Here is a 26411-nt window from a genome sequence, read left to right on the forward strand (position 1 = left end):
GTTATCATGCCTACTCCCTGTTACACCAAACTGTTTGTCCTGACAACGACAGCAATAGAGTTGGCAAGAACAGAAACAGACTTGCACCCAGTCCAGTGTTTGAGCCATTGTCAATAAAAACCTTCAGACATTCCACAGATATAAAAAATGAAAGCAGAGTCCAGAGTCTTGGGGTTTCTTTTCTTTTCAAATGATTTTATTGGGTTTCATTGATTGACGAATGTTGTTCCATAATGTATTGCCAGTGAGAGTGAGAGACAGCAGTGAGATATAGTATAGAACTGCAGCAATATAGAAAGCCTCAGTAGGAATCATCACATTTCTGTTGTTAGCATAAGATTTATCCAAGATTGTCCAACATTCAGATGCTCATTGTTAGTTAGAAAACCAGTGGCATTCATTGACTGTGTATGTGTGTGTGTGTGCATACATGTCAAATGTGTGTTTTGTGTGTGTGATTGCGCATACATATGTGCGTGCGTAAATTGTGTGTGTAGTTCAGTTGACAGGCACTAGTGAATCAGGCGTGGATTCTGTGCATGCAGAAGGCCATATTGTTAGTACGTATCTGAAGTGAATGCTACAGTCGGAATACATTGTTTACATTGCGATGTCATAAGAGCCCTGCGTTCTTACTTCTAACTGGTCAGTGGGGTTGGAGTGACAGCTAGTGCAACGACTGGATGACGTCGCTCTAGAATGAGATAAAGAAGAGTGAGACAGTGGTGTAATAGATCATTCTTAATGAAGTACATCTGCACTGGAACCAAATTGAACTGTGTCTCCAAGAACACCCTATTTCCTAGATATTAGTGCACTACATTTCAACAGAGCCACCAGTGAATGGAACTGGATAGGAGAACTTGGCACTCTTGCGCACTTCCAGGTTTCTATTATGACATGCCGGTCCAATCCTTATAGTTCTCATCCTAGACTTCACTGCCAGTTCATACATACCTTCACATTCAACCACCAACTACTACTCCTGATCCAAATACATTATCATCAGACCAAGCCTAGCAATGCTAGCCTGGTCCCAGAGCTGTTTGTGCTCTTGCCAGCTCCTTTGCTGTCATGCGTCAAGTCATAAGGAGTTGGCAAGAGAGCGGAAACATACTGGCGCCCAGGCGTTCTCAATGCAAACCCAATGAGGGAAACTTCCAAAGACTACTGCTACTTATCCCAAAACATGCATTGTATTTCTGTACAGTTCCATTATAGCCCATACGGTCGTATGTGTAGCAGAGGAGCCTCTAGATTTAAGGCATGTTATCCAACTGCTGCCATGTCTGTTACCTTTAGTTCCCAATTATCGTAAACCATAGAAACCAAGGGAAACGTTGAAGCCGTAGGACTGCAAACTACTGGGCAGCGTCTCCTAGGTCATTGACTCGTATACTACTGTATATACGTTTCCTTATGTCTTTGAAAACTTGACATGATCTAATTTCCAAATCAGGCAAATTATCCATACTGCATCCAAGAGGGACAATACTACCATTCAAAACCATGGTACACCATAGTATAGCATAGTACCACAAGAGTACACCATACCACGAGAGTAAACCATAGTACCACAAGATAATCATCTCACAGGCAATTCTGACACACACAACTCTTGTGCTCTTCAAATCAAATTCTCTTATATCTACCAAGCCTATAACAAGTCTATGACGGGATGGTGGGATTCTTCGCCCTAACAGTCTCAATCCACGTTTAAAAAGTGAATATTTGTGAGGAATTTCTATGTCATTTTATTTGGGGGATTTTTATGTAGCTATGTGATGTTATCATGTGGAAGACACTCCTAAACATTCAATTGGTCCAGAATCGAATGTCTTCACATGTGTTTTATTTTTGGTTGTGCCCAAAACTACCTCGCATGCAATAGTAAAAAGAAAGGGGGTGCCTTCCTCTACTATTTAGTGGCAGTTATAAAGTGAAACATTCAACCCAAAGCACAACACTAAGATCTGATATCTGAAAATCTTCCAATGGTCAAATCCATCAATGCTACATCTTTGGTGGGTTTTTTAACATCTTTGCTACGAGCGAAAAGCACCGCGGTAGGCGCTGTCGCATCTGAGTTAAGAGAAAGATTACATTCGTTTAACATTCGTTGTTGTTGTTTTTTTGCGTGTAAGCACAGATCTCAGTCACTGGGGTGGGGGGGCAGGGGGCGGGGGGGGTTTAGCCATAGAAATAGAATGCATAGAATGGACACATGCCCTTAGACCACTGGAATTCAATTGGTAGTTCCCATAGAAATATCATCTCTAGTTCCCACACCATTGTTGCATGTGTAGAACACTGAGAAAATTCTAGCCATTCTAGCCATTGAATGTGCCATTCCAGACTGGTCTCATAGACTAGACGTAACATAGTAAATGCAAATCCATAACACTGAATTTAGTATGATGTTACATTTGGTATAACGCGAAAATCTAGAAACCCAAAGGTTGTGTTCAATTCTCGTCACGGACAGCTTTAGCATTTTAGCTAATTAGCAACTACTTAGCATGTTAGCTAACCCTTCCCGTAACCATAACCTTAACCCTTTAACCTAACTCCTATCCCTAACCCCTATTCCCTAGCCAAGCTAATTCTAGCCAGCTAGCTAACATTAGCAACAACAAATTGGAATTCGTAACATATTGTACGAATTGCAATTTGTAACGTATCATGAAATGGATGAAGGACATCCACAAATTAATACATACCATATGAAACGTAACATATCATATTAAATGGAGTGTCTTGGGTTTACATACAGAACCATACCAAATGCTCGGAGACAACGTTGTTCATTCTATTGATTCTAGTCTATGTGGTTAGTACTGTGGGACCCAGCATGAGCTAGCAGGTTATAAGGCATAGAGAAGCACCATAACTACTACAGCAGTGTCATGGGAGAGAGGTTAGCAATGCACACCTGAATCTGGGTGACAGAAGAGGAAAGTGTTAACTATGGTTCTCCAGTTACTCACTGCCCCTTAGTTAAAGGTCCAGTGCAGTCAAAAACGTGACTTTTGTTTTATATATATTTCCATTGTAAGGTTAGAATAATACTGTGAAATTGTGAAAATTATGATAATGCCTTTTTAGTGTTTGAAAAGGCCTGCTGAAATTTTGGCCTGTTTTAGTGGGTTGGAGTTTTGGCCTGCCTGGTGACATCAGTTTTCCCCTCCCCACTCAGACCACTCCCTGACAGTCCTACCAAAATTCTTGCTTGAGAAATTGCAAATTTAGTTTCCTTTTGACTATTTTAATTGAAACCAATCACAATAACCAGGTTTCCATCCAACCTTTTTATGCGCATAAAGTACATCAATTAAAAAATGTCTGTGATGGAAACAGAAAATTTGTCGGTAAACTTTTCAAATGTCGACAAAACAAAATACGCTAGACAAGGTGGGATCGTTTTGTGTTTGTAAAATTAATTATGCAAGAAATGTTGGTGGAAATGCTTTAATGCGCAAATATTGATATAATAACCATCATATCGAAGTAAACTTGGGAGTCACACGATGACATGTTGTGTGGTCCTCCCCCTACGACTCGTCGGGAAAGCATGCAGTTCATTGGGCTACAGATGAAATAAGTTACGATGAACTTCACAGGGTGGTGAACGTGCACGGTGATGTGCTTGATGCTCCTTTCCAATAACTATAGAGGGTTTTATTCTGGCGACATGATCATCGATGCTTGGCTGCCGTTTGTCCATAATCATGTAGGCTATACCCACAAAGTTATCTGCAAGCTATTGGCTCGAGCGCACTTGCTAATACCAGAGTGGGCACGCGCTATATAATGCAATTGTTTTGGGGAGAAAACCATCAGTAGAGTTGAAAATGCGATGGAAACCCATTTACAGGAACTTGTATTTCTTTATTCGGTACATGGGAATTTAACCGCAAAAAAGGTATGTTAATGTGCACTACGTCATCACACACAGCCTTTCATCTGCAACACGTCAATTTGGTGGAAACACATCTCTGGTGGGAAAATGTGCATAATGTTTTCATGTGGATTTTAGCATACTGTATTTGCAAGAAATTCACCAATTGGATGGAAACCTAGCTAGTAAGGTAATTGTTAACCAGAAATGATTTGATATTGAGATAATAAACTGCTGCATTGGACCTTTTAACCTGTGTGAAATTGAATGTTAGGACAGTTCTATTGTCCTGTGTTGTATTCCGCAACACTACGGTACATGTTAAAGGAAGAGAAAGGGGGGATGCCTAGTCAGTTGTACAACTGAATGCCTTGAACTGAAATGTGTCTTCGGGATATTCTGTCCGTATTTTTACACGGTTTTACAACAGTTCCTCCGAACTCAATCCTTAACTTACCCATTATAAGTAAGATGATACAACTGATCCTGGTGCAGTTGTTAGGGACAGTGAGTTACTGCAGGTAGGGAGAATACTGGAACATCACAGAAGGAGTGGTTCTAGAGCTGTGTTTCCAAGGCAACAAGGGAGCCAAACAGAACAGGGTGCGGCACACAGTAGGACTACATCCCAAATCACATCCTCTTCCCTATATAGTAGGTGCACTACAAAGGGAATAGGGGGCCATTTTAGATCCGCCCTAAAAAGGTTTTCATTTCTGGAATAAAAGTGACTTGGAAACAAACGTTCTTCTATATCTAAAAGAAATGTTAAATAAGTTGAGCTAAGAAGTTAAGACAAAACCCACTCTAGGAAACATTAGTGTAGAAAGAGTGGGGGTGCAGAGACGCAATTATTTTCTCGCAAAAACACACTTAGGAACGAGTGTATAGATCATCAGGTCACACCGTAATATCAAGGAATATGCTCATACAACAAGTAATAGTAAAAACACAGAAACACCGCAATTTACAAGCTTCACTTTCACTACTAGTCTCCTAACCAGGATTGGGGCCAATTCCATTTCAATTAAGTAAATTCAAGGGAGTGATTTCAAATACCAATTCATGAACTGAAATGTGCCATTGTTTTTCAATTAAGGATTTTTATAAATTCTTGTGCATTTTCTCAATTCTTGAAATGGAATTTTAAATCACTTCCTGAATTGGCTGGTTTGAGATGGAATTGACCCCAATCATCCTAACAAGCAACTGACTGCAGCACATCAACACCTAGTATGAAGACTACCCAAAGAACCTAAGACTAACTAACTATGCTTTCATATTAGCAAAGAGCTAAATCTGAAGGACTTCAGAAGTCTATACATAGCCATAAATGACTTTGTTACAAAAACAAACTTCCATTTTCTAGATTGCCACTGGGCGCGTTACAGACTGTCTACATTGCAGACGCCTTCCAGATCTCACAATGCTTGGATAAGACTTTAACACACCAGCTAACCACACTATGATATAGCAACCTGATGCCTGACCGCCAAGTTGATGATGTGGCACGCAACTATTGGTTGATGCCCTGGAATATCTGCAACATCTACAATGTAGTTGGCCTGGAACGCGACCATTATGTTACTTCAATATCAAGAGGTTTTAAAGTTCAACTAGGCTTCGATTTCACATTGACTTAACTTTCTCTAGCACTGGCATTATCTCAATAAGACAAAATAGATATACAACGTACAAAGAGTAGTATTATTATCTTCATCACAAACACGTTTCCACACAAGTAGACTTAAAGGCTACGCTACAATATCCATACTAGCGTACTACTTTGAATGCTAGGACCTCATACACTGGCTCGTTCCCTAAGGCTACATTTACACAGGCATCCCAATTCTGATCTTTTGCCACTAATTGGTATTTTGACTAATCAGATCAGATATTTTGTCAATAATTGGGCAAAATATCAGAATTGGACTGACAGTATAAACGCAGCTTAAGTAGTGTGCTAGTGTGGATATTGGAACAGAGCCTTTGTGTACCCTCCGATGTCCATACTGGAATACTACTTAGAACGCTAGGACCCAATACACTGGTTCATACCCTACTGGTTCGTTCCCTAAGTAGTATGCTATTAAGGATATTGGAAAAGAGACTATTTTCTCTTCAGTGTCTTTAAAAAGCGCAAACTATATGATGGACAATAAAGCAGCAGCTCTGGGGGTTTAGTAGGTAACAAATACGTTTTTCAAATTGCTTCATTTTTTTCCCCCATCCTCAAATCAACACTATAAAAATGCTAGCATTACAATGAGTGACAAGGACGTGCCTAAAAAGCACAAACAGGCTGGCATCGAGGTTATAAAAATGCAGCTTTTAGACATGAACCTGTGTAAGTAACCACTGCAAAAAACGCTTTGTGTCTTTAGGACAAGACGAGTATATACAATGAAGGTAGAAATGGTACAAAATCACACGGGGGATATACGTACAACCAATTGAATTCAACCAATTCAACTAATATTGAAGGCAATCCAACAGATAGAAAGTGCAGGTCGGATATCAATCGACGTTTGATTTCTAGCATCAACAGTTGAACAGTTCAAATCACTTCTTTTTTTTATATGCCTAAGCAAACAAATCCACACCGATCATAGGGCTTGTGTCGATTAGAGACGCTTTTTGATTGGATAAACAGAGTTACGGGACAAGTATGTGAGCTATACTATGTCCTACACTATCTCTTCAGGAAATACCAAGATGGAAGCCTGGTCCGAGATCTGTATGTGTTTTAGTTTAGCAAGTCCTCTGACTATCATTGTCAAACTCAAACTGATCCCGGGATCAGGTTAACATCTCCTACATAATCATATAGGAAACAGGCATATTAGTGGTATTCAAAACAGTTAAAATAAATTAAAATGATATTTACACATAGTTTGGCAGGGGTAGGTCTACAGAGGTCGGCAAACTGCCCTCCATGTTGGCACCAAGTTATGCCACAATGACATTCTGACCTTAGAATGTCATGCAAGTTGGCGGTGTCAACATGGAACGTTACATTACAAATAGAGTTTGCCGATCTCTGTATAGCCAGGTATAAGGGGGGGGAACTATCATTCAAAATGGTGTGTGTGTGTGTTGGTGTGTGTGTGTGTGTCAGGTGGAGAGAGATATTCCATAAGGTGGGAGCGGGTACGTGTGTGTTGTCATGCCCTCTTTGTTTGTGCGTGTGTGTAGGTTGGGGGGACGAGGCAGAACTGGGGGGGGGGGGGGGGGGGGGGGGGGGGGGGGTGTTAGACAGCGTTCTCCTCACTAGGGGGCTCAGCATTGGGGGGCTCCAGAAGAGTCTGTTGAACTGTTGGTGAAAGAGAGGAGACATGAAACTGATGGTTATAAACCTGATCACAAACTGCAACTTGTTTTTTTTATATGTACACTACCGTTCAAAAGTTTGGGGTCACTTAGAAATATACTTGTTTTTGAAAGAAAAGCACATTTTTTTGTCCATTAAAATAACATCAAATAGATCAGAAATACAGTGTAGATATTGTTAATGTCGTAAATAACTATTGTAGCTGAAACCGGCAGATTTTATATGGAATATCTACATAGGCGTACAGAGGCCTAAGCAACCATCACTCCTGTGTTCCAATGGCACATTGTGTAAGCTAATCCAAGTTTATCATTTTAAAAGGCTAATTGATCATTAGAAAACCCTTTTGCAATTATGTTAGCACAGCTGAAAACTGTTGTGCTAATTAAAGAAGCAATAAAACTGGCCTTCTTTAGACTAGTTGAGTATCTGGAGCATCAGCATTTGTGGGTTTGATCACAGGCTCAAAATGGCCAGAAACAAAGAACTTTCTTCTGAAACTCGTCCATCTATTCTTGTTCTGAGAAATTAAGGCTATTCCATGCGAGAAAATGCCAAGAAACTGAAGATCTCGTACAATGCTGTGTACTATTCCCTTCACAGAACAGCACAAACTGGCCCTAACCAAAATGGAAAAAGGAGTGGGAGGCCAAGTACATTAGAGTGTCTAGATTGAGAAACAGACGCCTCACAAGTCCTGAACTGACAGCTTCCTTCAATAGTACCCGCAAAACACCAGTCTCAACGTTAACAGGCGACTCCGTGATGCTGGCCTTCTAGGAAGAGTTCCTCTGTTCTGTGTCTGTATTCTTTTGCCCATCTTAATCTTTTATTTTTATTGGCCAGTCTGAGATATGGCTTTTTCTTTGCAACTCTGACTAGAAGGCCAGCATCCCGGAGTCGCCTCTTCACTGTTGACAACCGCTCGCTTAACCCAGACACCAGCTGCACCAACGTGTCGGAGGAAACACTGTTGAACTTGCAGGCGCCCGGCCGGCCACAAGGAGTGGCTAGAGCGCGATGAGCCAAGTAAAGCCCCCCCGGCCAAACCCTCCCCTAACCCGGACATCGACTCCCGGTCACGGGGATCCTACCCCAGGCTGTAGTGATGCCGCAACATTGCGATGCAGTGCCTTAGACCGCTGCGCCAAACGGTAGGTCTCACAAACTGAAACTTCTAAAGCTTAATAATGCCTTCATTATGCCTTATCACCATTTTCAATTGGAGATCATTTTATCTACTCTAATCTACTTCATTTGAAGTTAAGTAAAATAGGCTGCAGATTGTCCAAACACAAAGATCACTTCTTCTCATGGATTCCATCATAAGAAAGGTGTTGGTCATATATGGTATAAGTTCTGAAAACGAAAACCATTCCCTCACTTTTCTTTTGTCTCCTTCTCTCACCAGATTGGAGACACCCCAGAGTATTGAGTTACCAAAAAAAAAAACTGTTCCTCCCCCTCCATCTCCCTCCCACTTCCTCCCTTTCCTTCCCTCCCCATCTCCCTGACAGACCCTTTTAACTGGAGAGAATACGGTTTCATATTTCACTCTCGTGTCAACCAACAACACCGCAAAACTATCAATACTCACCAGCAAGTGAGCAATGCATCATTGGGTGAGTCAGTGAAACTGAAAAACATTTTTAGGACTATAATTTCATCCTCATATCGTAGCCTACAATATGTGTCTCCACACACGTAGGCCTATGATGTTGATGGATTTAAGGCTGTTTTTATTGATCTCAGTTCGTCAGCGTCAAAGTAGCCTGTTATTTCGATAATTTGTGCGGTATTAAAAAAGATTCTGCCAAAGTCTCCAGTCATGTAAAATGATGTAGAATTGCATGAAATCCGTTTATAAAAGACCACATTTTTCCCCGGACCCTAGGCTACTACAATGTTCCCCATGTGTGCAACTTTTGTTAAGTGCCTCTACTCTACTGCTTTGTGTCACTACGCAAATGTGATGATATGCATGAAATGCTTTATTATAAAGGTGATTTTTTTTCTCCCTCATGTGTTCCGGTACCTCAGAGCTCCCCAGGTCACCCCCCTCTCGCGCTCACTTTTTGATCCGGCACCTCCCGATTTACGAATGAAGCACTGCCCGTCCCACTTGCGTTAGAAGTTAAGAACGAGAAAGTAGTATATAGAAATAATGGCGCTCAAATTGAAAATCATTCCACGAAATAATGAGGATTTCTATCAGCCTAATCAAGGTGTCCATTACATCTCACATTCCAGAGTTCGAACTTGTAATCACAGATGCATGGGATTTCTCGTAATGCCACTCCGCGCAGCCAATGGCAATGTTCGCTTTAGGTATAATGCCAGAGGAGCTGCTCGTGGATTTGTCAGCTCTAACGCAGTTCCACCTCTGACACCGCAAAAACAACTGCTATGCAAATGTGGGCTAAAGCGGATCTGATTGAATAGAGCTCTAGCTCTCTACGGGTGGTTACCTTGTGGTTCTGTGGCCACCACAGCGTCCGGGTTATCAGTCTTCACCAGATCTGCATTCAGGCTCTCTGTGATGGGAGGAGACAACAGTCTGAGATCATCTCACGTCTAGATTATTATAATTAATAATTATTATAATTAAATCTAGATTATTATAATTAATTCATAATAAAGATTCATGTATTATTATCTCTAGATTATAGATTATAGAGGACAATTATCCCAGCTGGTCACGTACGTTGTATGCTGAAGCAGAACTTCTTCTTCTGGTAGGAGATGTAGCTTGTAACCGCGCCAACCAGCGCCACGCCAACGGCACTGACGATCCCCGCGATGGTTCCGGTCTCCGCCATGGTGTCTGGAACGAAGGGAGAACACCGAGAGGTATAATCCATGATCAACCATCAATATAAGACCACGGCCATGTAAATCTTATTTTTTTAATAGAAATATTGTTGTTGTTGTCAACCAATATTGCTGTTGTTGTCATCATACCATAGTTGTTGTCATCAGCAGTGGATGGGCCACCATTGCGTCCACCTACATGGACAAATTTGAAAGATGTACTGCGAGGTAGTCTAATCGCGTTATTTATTCACGTGCATTCATGTGCAACCAATGCCAATAAATATGCAGTATTTACATCTTGTGTCCTGACAAGAGAATCTTAACAAGCCAGATGTAAATATATTTATTTGTCCTATTAAAACAAGAGTATCTTCAATAATCCATCATAAGAAATACAAGCAAAGGTCTGAACACAGAAGTCTGTCCTTAAGCTCTTTAAAAAAAAAGATCTCATCATTTCCCATATCTGAGATCATTACCTTTCCCTTTGTCGGGGTTATAGGTGTTGTCTTTTCCAACGTCAAACAGATCATCGTCTGAGAAGGAGCCACCTAAAATGCGGGATATAGGATTACATTAACTGGCAACCCTAATCTGACACACCAGGCTCCAAGCCAGGGACGGTCCCCATACAAACAACGCCAGTGTCTCCAAAGGAAGGTCACGAGAGAGAGAGGACAAAGTTCAGCAGACGAGGGGTCAATCACAGTGCTGGTTGCCAGATTTCACCCGGGGAGGAAAAAGAGAAGATTAGCCTTTGACAAGACCCAGTGAAACTACAGCCACCATCCCCATGCAAGTTGCCAGATATTATGACCACATTGGCAGGAAAACGGAAGTGGTGGCTTTTTGAGGATGTGGGTTTTGGATATAGACCATCAGTCCTGCTTTCTTGCGCAGTACACCCACAGTACAAACTTGCCAAGAGGAAGCTTTTAGTAGAGTGTGTGTTAAATACATCCAAACGCAGTACACATCCAAACGCAGTACACACGCTCAGTGTGTGCCCAGTCGATAACTCCCCAGTAGGCCTTGTTAATGGTGTGAGAGAGAAATCGGGGGGATAGAGAGATGGATAAATGGAGATGGAAAGGCAGAAAGTAAGAGAGAGAGACAGGGAGAGATAAAGAGAGAGAGACAGGCATACAAGATAGAGAGAGTGACATAAAGACAGGACAGATATAGTCGGTAATAAAGAGAGGAATGAGGTTAAATTGAACTAGGTATTATCCAAGAAGGTATTATCCAAAAAGCTAGTACCCAGCCCAGTAGACAGAGGCAGGACAGGCACAGTAGGGTTTAGTTTGGTCAGGTAGACCATGTTGGTTAGGGTAGGCACGGTATAGGGTAGGTCAGGCAGGGTTCTTACCCCCATTCCCCCCTCTGTTGTTGGAAGCTCCGGCACCCTTGCCCCCGCCTCCGATACCTTTATCTGACGAGCAAATGACACCACATCAACCTTCTGTATACTAATACTATAATAATACTACTGCTCTACTATATTACCACTATACTGTACTACTATTACTACTTTACAGTACTATAGCCTACACACCATCAACCCCCTGGTACTAAACTAATACTACCACTAATACTACTATTTCTGGTGTCTAGAACATTACTGCTATTGTACAGCTATACTATGACTATACTACTTAATACTACACTACAACATTAAAGGCAATGTTTTTTTCTTTACAGAGAACTCCCTCACGGTAAACGCTGCATATGCTCAATCAGAAATGACCTGTAAATGTCAATTGCACTATAACGCAGATCTTCCACGGTCCGGATTGAATCGAGGCCTAGTAAATACCATACTACTTCGCAGGACCATGCGATAGCATCTGCAAATCTGCGTACGCGAACAATAAACCTGGATTTGAACAGGGACGGCGTTGTGGGCGGGTCTTAGGGGACCTGGTCGGCCTTACCGTACCTCCTTACCGTCCAAATAAAATATAGAATATTGATCATTTATTTAACCGAGACGCGCGCCAACAGAAAGATGGCGTGCGTCCACAATAATTCTAGCATCCGAACAGCGCACTCGCCAACTTTCCTTAAATCTGCAAGTGTCTGAATCAGCGCCCCTCTACTATATGTAGACAAACAAAGACGTGTCATGGGTTCGCACTCAAAAATATGTCGCATAAAGCTTACTTCAATATTCCATATTCTAAACATGTTTACTGCATCAAGGGTTGGCGTACACAGACGTTTCGGCTTTACAGCCTTCTTCGGTGTTGTGGGTCCAATTTTCTTTCATTCAAAACAGCATTTGTTCTAATGAAACTACAAAGTATACCAGTTATTGTTGAAGGAGACTGGTTAGTCACTTTTAATGTCTCATTTCTACATACCAATATTCCAAATGATGGCGGTATGGAGGCCCTCAAATTCTTCCTCTCGCTTAAGCGAGGTGCCGACAAAATTACATCATTGAGCTTGCAATAACTAGTGCAAAGAAAACCTAAAAAAACAACATTATTTGATAAATATGACTATCTACAGACTTTTGGAACAGTAATGGGAACTACATTAGAGCCATTAACTATGCAAATCCCTTTATGGGGAAATTCTAATTGGATTTTATTGATGAAAATAATCCTTACAAAGATCTTGTTAAATATTGGACCAGATATATAGACGATTGCTTTATGATCTGGTCGGGTTACGGAATGAAATTACATTTCTTAACTACATTAACTCTGGAGTACAATCAATCTCATTCACTATGGAAAATAACATTAACTCTATACATGTCTTAGATGTACTTGATACAAAGAAGGGACAATCTCTTAAGTACTACAGTTTACAGAAAATACTATATCGACAGTTGATAGTTATCCACCTCTCCCTCTAAAAAGAGGTTTACCAGTAACCCCACTTCATAGACTGCGTCGCATCTATGACACAAACGAAGAATATGATAGACAATCAAATTCTCTTCTTGAGCGTTTCCGCTTGAGAGGATACCAGATTCTTGGCTTGATTAAGCTCCAAAACAAGTTCAAAGCTTGAACAGAAGCCAGTTACTTAATAAATCCCCACAAAAAGATGAAACTGTTTCCTGTAAACTATATACTTACTTTCAATGATAGCCGTAATGGCATCGAGTCTATTGTCAATTAACACTGGTACATTATCATCAGACTCCTCTTTAAATTCTGCTTTTTAGAATCGACCTTTATTCGCCTATAAACGATCGAGAAATCTATCAAATGTATTGGTTAAAAACAGATGTGGTCAGAGAGAGAAAAGAGGCATTCATAAAAGGATGCTTCCCCCTGTAGATCTTCCCATGTACTACCTCTTGTAGCAACATAAGGAAATGTTCCAACTTTGTATGCCCTCAGACTTCTAGGACCTATTAAATGAAGTAACGTTTAACTTGCACGACTAAAGACGTGATGTATATGTTACAGTGTTCTTGCAATTAGATTTATATTGGAAAAACATCCCACGTCTTGAAAGTACCTCTTGGAGAACATACATCCACTAGACGTCAAGATATCACCTCGCCAGTTACGAAACACTTTATAAAACAACACCATTTTATTAAATGAAGTGCGTCGCGTCGGGATCGAAAAAGCTAATCCACCACGTAGAGGAGGTGACTATGACAACAAATTACTCCAAAACGAAGCCATGTGGATGTATACATTCAATTCTATCTCTGTACACGGTTTAAACAAAGAATTCGATTTCACCTCCTATATGCCACATTTAGACTATAAGAACTGTTAAGAACTGTTATATAAGAACTGTTCATATCAGATTTTGCATATCGTTCATGAGTTGGCCCGACATATTTATGACCGGCTTTGCCTGATGTCCTTTGTGGTAGACTATCTGATGAATTGATGTGAAGTATTTAGGTGAGTGGACACCTGGGGGCGATTGATTTGTGAGTTGCCCGTGCCCGCTCACATATCCTAGAATTCTGTATCTCTTTGTGACTCATTTGTATGCAGGTAGACCAGAAAAGCGATATCCTTGATTGGCAGATGAATGCAACCTCTGATTTGAAGCACCTGCTGCACAGCTGTTGATCTTTGCAAATGCTGTTTTGAATGACGTAAAATTGGACTTACACACTGAAGAAGACTGTAAAGCCGAAACATCTGTGTACGCTATCCCTGATGCAGTCAAAAAATATATTTAAAAAATATATATATATATTTTTTTGTGTGTGTTTTTTTTAGTGCGAACCCATTACACCTCTTTGTTTGTCTGAATTCCCGGGTTTACGCACCAGCCAAGCTTCTGGGAGAACGCGATGGTTCTATTTTGATTAGTTACTATATGTAGCCCATGTATCTGATGCTGTCTGGCCAGAAAGAGTAGGACAGGTCAGACAGCATCAGATACATGGGCTTTTCGCTACACCCGCAATAGCATCTGCTAAACACGTGTATGTCACCACATTTGATTTGATTAACATATAGTAAGGCAGAGGGGGCGCTGTTTCGCTCGATCGAATGCTTTCTCGGGTGAGATAGTTTCAGCTACTTGCGAATTGAAGGAAAGTTGGCGAATGTGCTGTTCGGATGTTTGACTTATTTCGTAAGAATGTGCGAAGATAACCTACTTTTTTAAAGTGATTTCTTTGACAATCAGATGAAAACATCATGACTGGATGTGTTCATGCCAAGCTCGTTCACACATAGGAGGTCCTATGAAAAAGCGCGCCCCCCTCTGGAAATCAAAGGCCCGTCCAACTGATTCGTTCTGTTGCCCTGCACCATACCTATTACAAACCCCAACTATAAGTATGTCATATACAGAGAAATTAACAAAATATACAAAACACTTAAATAGACAAATAATAAAATAATAGGTAACCTGCTTGTCCCTTGTTCTTGTCCTTCCCTCCAATGTCGTTTTTGGGGTCCAGAGCATCACTCAGGTCAAACTCATCACCTGCTGCAGGGAAAGGTCACAGGTCAAAGGTAGAGTTGCAAAATGACAGTAACTTTCCCAAAATACTCAAGTTTTCCAGAAATCCTCATTGGAGGATTCTGGATTTCGTGCTTATTCTCTCCAACTGGGATTTCTGAAAAACCAGGAAATGTGGGGAAAATCTATCAAAGGGGAGCCTGAACAAACCACTGCTACGATGCATTAGGGCATCTAGCACACCTCAACCGAGAGGAAACCACTGCAGTAGTGACTTCTGCTAGCCTGGTCCAAGATCTGTTTGTGCTCTTGCCAATTCCATTGCTGTCATTGTCAAGCCAAACATGCACTTAGGCTACAATTATGTCAAAATATACCAAGCATTCTAGAAATAGAGCAATATACAACAAGCTGTTGTATATAACAAACATACAAACTTACAATGACCACAAATAAGGACAACAAGACATTTTGGGATTGAATACATACTAAATAGGTCCGAAGGTCATTCAAAGGTCAAATTGTTGTTTGGTCACTTGGTTGCATTCCAGAATGTGACAGTGTTCTATGGCTCAAAAGCCCAACAGTGAAACGAAGATACTGACTCAAAACACAATATTTACACACACAACAACATGTGTGACAACAGACAACAGACAAACTACAACAACATGAAAACAACATGGTGTGTGTGTCTATAGTGTGTCTACAATGGTGTGCTATAGGAGAACAAGATGTAATTGATGCAGACAAGATACCACTATAATGTGTGTGAATATAGACATGGAGTGCGTTCCAATAATCTTTACTCGCATCCTTTCCTCATCTCCTCTCCCCCATTATAACCATTAGGAGTTGTCATCTGTCCAGTCCAATCAGACCAGTGTTCATGAGGCAAAGCAGAGACCAGGAACAAGGAAGCTAGTTTAGACCAGAGCCATTGATATTGTATAGAGATTTTTGGCAAACTAGCCTCCATGTTGGATCCAAACATTCTATGCCATTAACCTTCTAATATGCATTCCAATTAGAATGGTGTCAAAATGGTGCCTATACCAATTCTACAATCTAAAACTCAGTTTGCCAAACTCTGTATATCTACACCTCTTGTTTTAGACTGATGGGACATAGGCGTTGTCTTCCGACAAGAGGCCTACGTCACCCACAAGCAGAGCTAGTCTTTCGAACCAACAGTGCAGACGGGATGATGATGTGCAACAACGGGAATATACATGTATATTGACACTGATACATAGGCGGCATCTGAAATGGCACCCTGTTCCCCACACCTGGGCCTGGTCAAAAGTAGTGCGCTTATATAGAGAACAGGGGGCCATTTAGGACACGCCCGCAGATGTGAAAACGGACGGGAGGGTGGGATGGTGGTTCTAAGACCTGGGTTCAAACGCTATTCAAAATCATTTGAAATACTTTATCTGTGCTTGTTTGAGCTCACCTAGCTTAATGGACCAATAGAATAGTCCAAAGACTGCAAGCACCCGCCCATCTGGCACTTCATTAGGCTAGAGCAAACGCTAAAAGTATTTACGTTTTGAAGCATTTCAAATAGTATTTGAACCCACGTCTGTTCGTTAAGTGGTAGCGGTACCAACCAGGATGGGGCCTAGGTGGGTTACGGGGGCCCTTGGTGGCACGGGGGAGCAGGCCCGGGCGGAGGCCGGGCCCAAAGTCAAAATCAGCCTGGGTGTCATCTGTTAGTATAGTGAGTGCTCAGGAATTAGTATAGCCTAGTTAGCGTTCAGTCTGGTTTAACAAGGCTTAATGCTAGGCTTAGGACTAGATTCAATCCAGAGAGTGGAAGATTTGGCTATAGCGTGATTGGAATTTTAAGGCAATGTTTCTCCCTTCGCAGGGACTGCATTCAAAGTAAACGCTGCATATGCCCGGCTCGATCGGAAATCCCCTTTAAATGTAAATCACGCGATAACGCGGCTCTTCCACGCTCCGGATTGAATCTAGTCCTTTGTTTAAGTGGTGTTAGGACAAGTTCTGTACAGATCTGTTAGTGCTGTGATCACTCTAGGGATAGCTAGTAGGGTTAATGGAATCCCATACAGTACTATAGTAGAGGTGCTTGTGAGTTGTAGCAGATTTAGCTAGAGATGATCTGAGAATAGTATGGCGATTTACAAATTTACATACATGTTAATACCACAACATCAGAGGAGGCTTGTGGGAGGAGCTATAGGAGGACGGGCTCATTGTAATGGCTGGAATGGAATCAATGGAATGGTACCAAACATCAAACACACAAAAACAACATATCTGACTCTGTTCCATCTATTATATTCCAGCCTTTACATCGAGCCCGTCCTCCGATAGCTCATCCCACCAGCCTCCTCTGCACGACATAAACAAGAGGTGCAAGGCCAAGACTGTGACTAACAAATAAGGGACAGCCTTGTTCACCAGAGAGATACAGACAGACATGTGTTGATGGCACCGTGCTATCTTATAGCAGTGGTTTCTCAAAATGGTTTGAGTGTAGTGATCCATCTGAAGCATTGTCCAGACTTTGTTGTCAATAGTTTACCCATCATCTGTTCCAGCTGACTCAAACCCGAGACTACATTTAGCTTATAATCAATATCTATTGACAAGCAGTATTGGCTGACTCTACACGACTCTACTGCGGCCATTGCGTTTTTTAAGTACACCACCTGTCTTCTGCATAGCCTACTTGTGAGTCACTTAGCGTAAAAGCCTCTCCTAAACGAGAGACTTAATGCATGCGGGTTTAGTAAGCAGGCCGTTTGCAGGGATTTCTCCATTCCCTTGTTAAGTGTAACGGGTCTGATTAGAAAGCCTGTATGTTATGGCGGTTTCTTCCCTCATGTCTCACCTGGTTTGGGTTTGGGTTTGAGCGGGGCCTTGGTTGCTGGGACTTTAGGAGGAACCTTAGAAGGAGCCTTGGTGGTGGTAATCTTGTCACCCTCTCCAAAGAAATCTGACAGGTCCAGGTCTGAAGAACACAACATCAAAATGACCGAAGTCAGTACAGTCAAACCACGGCTAGATTGGATACACGTTAAGACAAAGCCCGTATATGACATACTTATTATTGCCTACCTGCTTAAGAGATTATTTGCCTGCTTTATGCCCGTACACCTATAGGTCTTTGTCATTGGTCTAAATTTGCACTAGGAATTATTTTCATGCACATGGTAAGTAGCCCTTTAGTACATACAGTGTCTTCAGAAAGTATTCACACAGAGATGAGCCAAGGGACCAACTTCAGGGAGAAAACGGAATTAACAAAATACGCTTGTGGCCATACCACCCTGAACACGCCTGCTCAGGGTCGAGCCTGATTAGTTCTGGGAGAAAAAGAAAGGAGAAGAAAAAGTATGTATTCACACCATTTAACTTTTTTCACATTTTGTTGTGTTAAAGCCTGGATTTTTTTTGTCACCGACTGGCCCGCACACAAAATTCCAAAATGTCAAAGTGGAATGATGTTTTTAGACATTGTTATGGCAAGCCTAAATACGTTCAGGAGTAAAAGTCTGCTTAACAAGTCACATAATAAGTTGCATGGACTCTGTGTGCAATAATAGTGTTTAACATGATTTTGGAATGACTACCTCATCTCAGTACCCCACACATACAATTATCTGTGAATTTCAAACACAGATTCAATCACAAAGGCCAGGGAGGTTTTCCAATGCCTCGCAAAGGGCACCTATTGGTAGATAGGTTAAAAAAAAAGCATAGTGAAGTTATTAATTACACTTTGGATGGTGTAGCAATACATCCAGTCACTACAAAGATACAGGTGTCCTTCCTAACTCAGTTGCCGGAGAGCAAGGAAACCACTCAGAGATTTCACCATGAGGACAATAGTGACTTTAAAACATTTACAGAGTTTAATGGCTGTGATAGGAGAAAACTGAGGATGGATCAACGACATTGTAGTTACTCCAGAATACTATCCTAAATGACAGAGTGAAAAGAATGAAGCGTGTACAGAATAAAAATATTCAAAAATGTACGTCCTGTTTGCAATAAGGCACTAAAGTAAAATTGCAAAAGATGTGGCAAAGAAATTAACTTTATGTCCTGAATACGCTGGGAGACAAATTCACCTTTCAGCAGGATGATAACCTAAAACACAAGGTCATATATACACTGGAGTTGCTTACCAAGACGATGTTGAATGTTCCTGAGTAGCCTAGTTACAGTTTTGACCTAAATCAACTTCAAAATCTTTGGCAAGACTTGAAAATGGCTGTCTAGCAATGATCAATAACCAACTTGACAAAGCTTGAAGAATTTTTTGAAGAAAAATGTGCAATAATTGTACAATCCAGGTGTGCAAAGCTCTTAAGAGACTTACCCAGAAAGACTCACAGCTGTAATCGCTGCCTAAGGTGATTCTAACATGTATTGACTCAAGGTTGTGAATACCTAAGTAAATGAGATAATTCTGTATTTAACTTTCAATAAATTTGCTAATATTTCTAAAAACATGTTTTCACTTTGTCATTATGGGGTATTGTGTGTAGATGGTTGAGAAAATATATATATTTAATCCATTTTGAATTCAGGCTGTAACACAACAAACTGTGGAATAAGTCAAAGGGTATGAATACTTCTGAAGGCACTGTAGCTACAGTAGAGGGTAAAGGTATTTTTAAATATATGGATTCAAAGTACATATTGGCATGTTTAAACCATAGATTATTGTGATTACTAAGAAGTGGTATGTGTTAATTGTAACGGTGGCCAAGGTGCTGGGGATCAGAAGTGCCAGTGCAAGGGAGTAGTCCAGGAGGTGTCGTATGCTGAGACAGTGAAGAAAGTAGAGGAAAGAGGGGTCAAGGGGGAAAGATCCTGAGAGGATCCGTGTAAGTAAGTGGATCTGTGCCAGCAAAGAGGGATAGGCCAACAAGTGATAGATGCTTCAGTAAGATTGGCTTCTTAGCATTCATAGCAATGGTTATCAACTGTACTGCAGGGATGGTACGAGAATTGTTTATTTTTTTCCACATTTTCCCTTTCGCCGTTTTTAAATGTCTTTATTTTATTTTGTGGCGCAAATTATAATGTGTTTATCCAAGTCTAGTTGGTGGCGGTAATGCAACATATATGGATGCCAACCGCCGTAAAACCTCATAGAAGAAGAAGTTTACTTTGCAGGTCTGCAGTTTTTAAAATAAACAAAGTCATTTTATAGCTATTTATTTCTCAGTTCCTCTTTTATGCCTTTTAGATGAGAAGGCATCGGCCAGCTTGTCACATTTACGTGTCAGAATTGTGGATTAGCCCCTATCCTTTGGGGTGACCTATGGTTTTAAAAGGTTTTTAGGAGACTGAGGTTCCAGGATGGACTGAATTAACAGCCAGTGATAGTGGCCCTCGAGCAGATACGGTCCTGAGGATGCAGACCGGCAGCAGAGGAGGTCAACTAACCACAGTGGTGCAAGTGTTCCGTTGGAGGAGAGTCCAGGATGGGCAGGAGTAGACAGTTGCTCAGCCCCGAGGAGAGCAGCGGAGCTTGGTATAGGAGCAGCAAGGAACAACCCTTGTTTGGATGGGGTAAATGTTTGCTGCTACTGCCTGGAGAGAGCGCTGGTTCAGGTGTATTTCATTCAGTATGCACAATAGCAAGGTGAAGGTTGGACAGTAATTCACTTAAGGTGAACTCAATGGCAACTACACGGGTGGCTGTTTCTCTTCCTGTCTCACTGACTCAAGCTTTGTGAAACTGGACAAGGCGGAGGGAATGTGAGGGAGAGCCGTAACACTAAGTACTAAATTACTCTTTTTAAACATATGGATTCAAAGTGTGTATTGACATCGTGCAATGTTATTTATGCTCTGTATAAATTCATTCATTTAATCCATTAATCCGCGCTTTCTATCACCGGCAACCTTTTCTGTTGTATTGCACTGCTCATTGGTACAGGTGCCTGCAATGTGTAACCAGGGCTTGTGTTTTCTGGAAAAGGTGTTTCCTGACTGTGGGAGAGCCATCTGTTTTGGCCAGCAGTCATGTGCGTTTACTTAGTAACGACCCTGAGACACTACAGCCACCTGGCGTCCGCCATTGCCATGAGCCATCAAGGGAATTCTTCCTTTGAACTCATTGAAGGCTGCTGTAAAACAACGCTCTGTGTTGCAGGTAGAATGTCACATTGACGCCGGCGCTGAGGTCAAAGCAACGCGACATCTATAGTGGAGCGGAAGTGTAAATCAGCTGTTTTTTAAAAAGTACCTTTAGGACTATTTCTCAGTGCCTCTTTTATGCCTTTTAGATGACAATGTATCAGCCATCTTGGCACACGCAGTATCTGTATTCGGCTGATATAGGGAGAATTGCTTATTCTAATATTATAACCTTGTATAATCATTAGCAGAAGATACACTACATCCTTATTAGTAGTCTTTCAAGTGGTCAATAGCGGCTTAAATGCCTGCCAATTTAAAAATGGTAATAAATTAGGAGCATTGTGCTTACTCATGTAAGCCCAGTATCTACGGTACAGGCAGATATAATCAATAACAGAGAAAGTCCATATCTAGATGAATCAGTGAATCTGCGATCGTTTACCTGCTCCCGATGGAACCGGTTTGGGTTTCGGTGTGGCTGCCGCTGCTGAGGAAAAGAGAAGAGGACGATGTTACACAGAATGTACAGCTTCGTCCTCAAACGCGGGAAATCGGGGTTAGAATAAATCATTGTCAGTTCAGGAAGTAAACTGACATTTCAAATGCAGTTAAACCTCAATGCTTCTGTGTGAGAAACAATTGGAATTTCAGTTTACTTCCTGAACTGACTGTATGGATATGGAATGGACTCAAACCCTGTTAGAAAAACATTGTCAACCGAATGCGTTGTTCGTGACTTCGTCGTAATAAATGTAGGATTCCATAGACCGAAAGCATGAATCCAGGTTTTGCCAGAAATAGAAAAAGACAGCAGCAAGTCTAATATGAATATGAATATGAATACGGTATTGTCTTTCTGTACTTACGCGCTTTAGTGACATCGCCATCATCCAAGGCATCAGACAGGTCAAAGTCACCAAACTCCTGGGACAGGACTGCAATACAGGAAGGGTGGAAGGAAGGGAGGGAGAAGCGCGGAGGGTTTTTACACAATCCATTGCGGAGAAAAGGACAGGAACTTTGCTCTAGTCACCCTGTACATGTGACCATTAAACAATCGGAATCAAATATTTTGCTACCCCAAGTCCCCACATCAGTGATTCTGCTACTCTATCTACACCAATGCGTTACAATCTTTCCATACGACAGCCATAATGATGCGGTATATAACATGTGCACAACACATTAGTTCTGAGTGCAGCAACACTACCAACCAGACCTGGGTTCAAATACTATTTGAAATCTCTCAAACACATCGAGCGGTTGCACTAGCCTGCCTGGAGTGTCAGGCGAGGCAGGGTTTTTAACAGGTAAGTTCAATAGTTCAGGTAAAGTACTTGAAATGATTTCAAATAGCATTTGAACCCAGCTCTGCAGCCAACCCATCTTTCTTTGCAGTGTAGTGAAGGATGCATTGCGTTCTGTCAGATCTAGATATCAACTGAGATGGCCGGCTCTGGTCAAAAGTAGTACACTTGAAAGGTAATAGGGTGTTAATTTGCGACACAACCCATGACAGACTCCAATGCATTCCTCCTGCACATGGGACAGAATAGCTATTGTGTCCATGTAGTGACACACACACACACACACACACACATCTTTTTTTCAAAATGTTCTTGCTACAATGAGTGATCATGAAAGATCTCAAAAAGCCCATAAGGGGTTTTGCCCTCCAACAAAATAATTTGGAACGTTTTCAATCAGGGCAGATACAATCTGTGTGTCTCATTATCATCAGACGGGTCAAAGGTTATCTCTAGCAGGGCTAAGTGGAAGTAGGAGGAAGCTGTCCCTCTACTGGTCTAAGGTCTGTTCCTAATTGTGCACCCTAATGGTGCTGGGTTAGGCTTCAGGGAAAAATAAGATGATCCTAGATCTGTGTCTACAGGCACCTACTACCCTTCTAAACACTTACAGTGCAATTTATGTAATGATCGTTATGAAACTGCTGCATTTCCTGTGTTTCTTAGTGAAATTCATTAGGAGGCATGTTAGCGTAAGGTAGCAAGCATCCTGTTTCTAATCATATCTGTAAGGGCCAGAGAGCAGCATTCTACACTGGTCTGAGAAGGGAACTATCCTAGCACACGCACACACACGCGCGCACACACACACACACACACACACACACACACACTGGTCTGAGAGAGGAAGCAGAAACACAGACTCAGCTAACCCTACTAGCCAAGTACTGAAGGCTCAATCTTTAAACCAGGAATAATGTTGGTCAACCCAGAACTAAAGTCTTGTGTAATTTGTCAGCCGCTCGATTAAGTTCGAGGTCTATACTGTATGTGCTCCACCCTCTCTCGTTGCAAGTCGCACCCTCTCTCCTCCCCTTCCGAAATTAGAAAGATGCTTAGCACCAAGAACACAGAGTAGCCACACTTGCCTAGTTACACACTCACATGCATGCAATGCACACACACTCACGCAAACACACAGACACTGCTGCCCTCTCCCTGTCCCTTCTGAGATCTGGCAGGCAACTTGTGGGTGACACTGGCTGGTAACTCTAAAAATAGATTCAAGGCTAAGAAGACCACTGTCTATGTGACTGTGTGACTGCAGGCCAGGCTGGGTCGCCATGCACCTCTGCAGCACAGCCATGGTTCAATTATTAATAGGGCCCTAACTAATAATATGACTTTCATTATTGCAATTTATTAGCTATGGCTATTGCTATTAGTATGCTATAACATAGCTTTTATTCTGCATAGTATTCAGCTCTATTTCTATTGCTACGCTATCATTATTTATAGGACTTATAGCTATGTAGGCTATCTCCCACCCGGGGTGTAAGGATATTTGTCCAGCCCTGCTATAGAGGAAAAACGACATTTGAAATGATGTAGATTGTCATAGGAATTTTGTGTGTGCGGATTCCATACGAGCTTGGTGACGACCTCAGAAGCAACCACATGACTTCTGACCATCGCTCTCTTACTCGTGCGACGCGATCATGCGTAGATGTTCTTCAAGCGCCGATGAAGGCTTGTCCAGCGAACGCCATCGTTTGACCTCCGCTGCTATTTGAAGAACATTTCACCCCCCCCCCCCCCCCCCCCCCCCCCCACATGAATCTTGCTCGTAACAACTAGTTACTTTCTACATCCTAGACATCAACAGTCATCTCTATACCATAGCAGTTAATTAGATATAATTTATCAGGTCAACGCTGAATTCACAATACGAACGGTTGTCTATAGAGACCTGTTTGGATCCCCAGCTGGTGTGTAACAAAGTGAATAAATAATCGATTCCTCTGTTCATTGACGAACACCACATGGCTCTGTCTCGCTGCCGGTCTAGGGGGTTGATCTTATTACTCTTCATTAAGCCAAAAAGAAAGCTGACACACACGCATGTGTGCTCATGCACATACACCCCTCTCCCGTCTCCACAGATCCACCGCACACACCCTTCCTCTCCTCCTCCACAGACACGCACACACAACCCAAACAGCTCTCTTTTTCTCTCTGTCACACACACACACACACACCCATCATCTCCCTCTCCCGAAGAAAATACTGCAGCTAAGGTTATGCCCCCCTCCTTTCCTCCCTCTCTCCCCCCTCCTTCATCCCCTCATCCCACAATCCAAACCCCTCTAGCTAAAAATGAGCCAAGTACGCACTAATCTGTGAAGGGTGGCAGAGCTGGCAGACTGAACTTTAAACATGCAGGGGTTTGTCCCAAATGGCACCCTATCCCTACATAGCATAGAGTACCATTTGGGACAGATCATTCAGATCATTAATGCAGTAATAATCTGAATAGAACAGAATAGGACTTGAGGACTCGACAGGTCTCATTGTCTCACAATGACACGCTCAGTGTGTGTGTGCGCGCGTGCGTGTGCCTGCGTCTGTGTGGAGGGAGGACACTGGCACCCTCGAGGTTTGAACCTGCACCTGCCATGATGGAGAGAACGAAAGACACTCCACTCACTGAACGAGACCGTAGCTCCTTAGCTCCTTAGCTCACAATCTAACCATTCAATCAAAAACCATGCTGTCTTGTGAGTGTATCCTAACTGCCTAAGGGATCCAGCAAAAATGTTAACTGGACTACAAATTACTTTCAGACAATCATCATCAATAGCTAATTTGCATATCTCTTTATTTAATTAATCCATCGTTAGTGATAAACAAAGACAATATTACCCTTTAAAAATCCATCCATATTACCCCCAGAATAACGCCTATATCAATCCTGAATATTAGTTCTTATTGTCTTGCCTGTAAGATGAATTCTATTGATCATACTGACTGTTATGTGACTAGACTGCAACGAAATCAGCATCTCGGGGAACGTTTTTCCACCCCACATCTTCACATAAAGCTTCCTCTTGTTTGATTAATTCGAATATTCACCTCGACAAAAGCGTGATTAGAACGTGATTCATTTGGGTCCTGGAATCAAACATATGGAACATTAGTTCGCAGCCAGACTGGCTGGTCAATATGGCTCTAAGTCCAAACCAGACTAACGTAGCAGGCTACATACAGGCATGACTGGGTAGTTAGGCTAAAACATATGTTAGACCGCAACGCGTAACTATGCAATAACCCTGTCTCGATCGTAGGCTAATGAACTATGCAGCGGTGAGTTGCTGCTGCCCGTGTACCGTTATTCTCTTTAGAATAAAGAAATTGGGCCTACTGGTTACAAACAACAGACCGAGGCAACAAAAAACTGATGAACTATGCAATAGCGTGAACTGCAACAAAGAAGAGAGAGAGGGGTTGGGCGAAACGCTTACCTTTCACAGCAAGCAGCGAGACCACCAGAAAGATCGACCATGCCGAAAATGTGCCCATGTTTGAAATTCGTCCGTCCGGTGTTGAATCGACACTGGTTCTGAAGCGAGTGATACAATAACTTTACACTGTAACCATAAATCGACGTATATTTTATCCGTGAGTCTGGTTGCTGCAATCTAACAGTTTTTTGTTAGTTTGATCTACAAAAAATATTTATTTGTGGCGGCACCCGTGCGACAGTGGCAAACAGTTTGCTGCAACTGAACCCAAAAGTCTGCAGTGCGAATATGGCGCTGTGCGCTGGTGGAGAAACGACGGGGTGGTAGGTTGGCGCAGCAGCACAAGCCACAGCGTGGTGGAATCATACGTTACAACGGCGGCGTAGGGCGGTTCCTTTCAGGTTATTACAGATGCAGACAGACACACAGACACCGTGGTGATTTAAATCCCGTTATTTTCTATTCCAATTGTGTAAATGCCATATGACATATTCAGGAATCTCGTGTAGGCTTGTTTTTTTAGTGAGGGTGTGTAATAGACTATGCATGATGTTTAACTTTCATTC

At 41.9% G+C, this 26411-nt stretch overlaps 1 protein-coding gene across 9 annotated transcripts; it reads right to left on the bottom strand.

The window, feature by feature from the left end:
* Positions 1-164: 164 nt before the first annotated feature.
* Positions 165-26411, bottom strand: LOC110500347 (CD99 antigen-like protein 2). 9 transcript variants are annotated; one of them, XM_021577664.3, is made up of 12 exons: positions 25846-26411; positions 21944-22012; positions 21520-21564; positions 17809-17928; positions 16559-16657; positions 14892-14969; positions 11413-11475; positions 10523-10594; positions 10191-10235; positions 9934-10053; positions 9698-9763; positions 165-7211 (listed from the first exon to the last, which is right to left on the bottom strand). In XM_021577664.3, exons 1-12 carry the CDS (start codon positions 25901-25903, stop codon positions 7150-7152), a joined length of 897 nt encoding a protein of 298 aa, XP_021433339.3. In that variant the 5' UTR covers positions 25904-26411; the 3' UTR covers positions 165-7149. The 9 variants fall into 9 exon arrangements, with proteins under 9 accessions (XP_021433339.3, XP_021433338.3, XP_021433341.3 ...); XM_021577663.3 differs by having other exon boundaries at positions 14892-14972; XM_021577666.3 differs by lacking the exon at positions 11413-11475.

Source organism: Oncorhynchus mykiss, chromosome 21 (genome assembly GCF_057628025.1).
Source record: "Oncorhynchus mykiss isolate SJ-2025 chromosome 21, ASM5762802v1, whole genome shotgun sequence".
NCBI classification, from domain to species: Eukaryota; Metazoa; Chordata; class Actinopteri; order Salmoniformes; family Salmonidae; genus Oncorhynchus; species Oncorhynchus mykiss.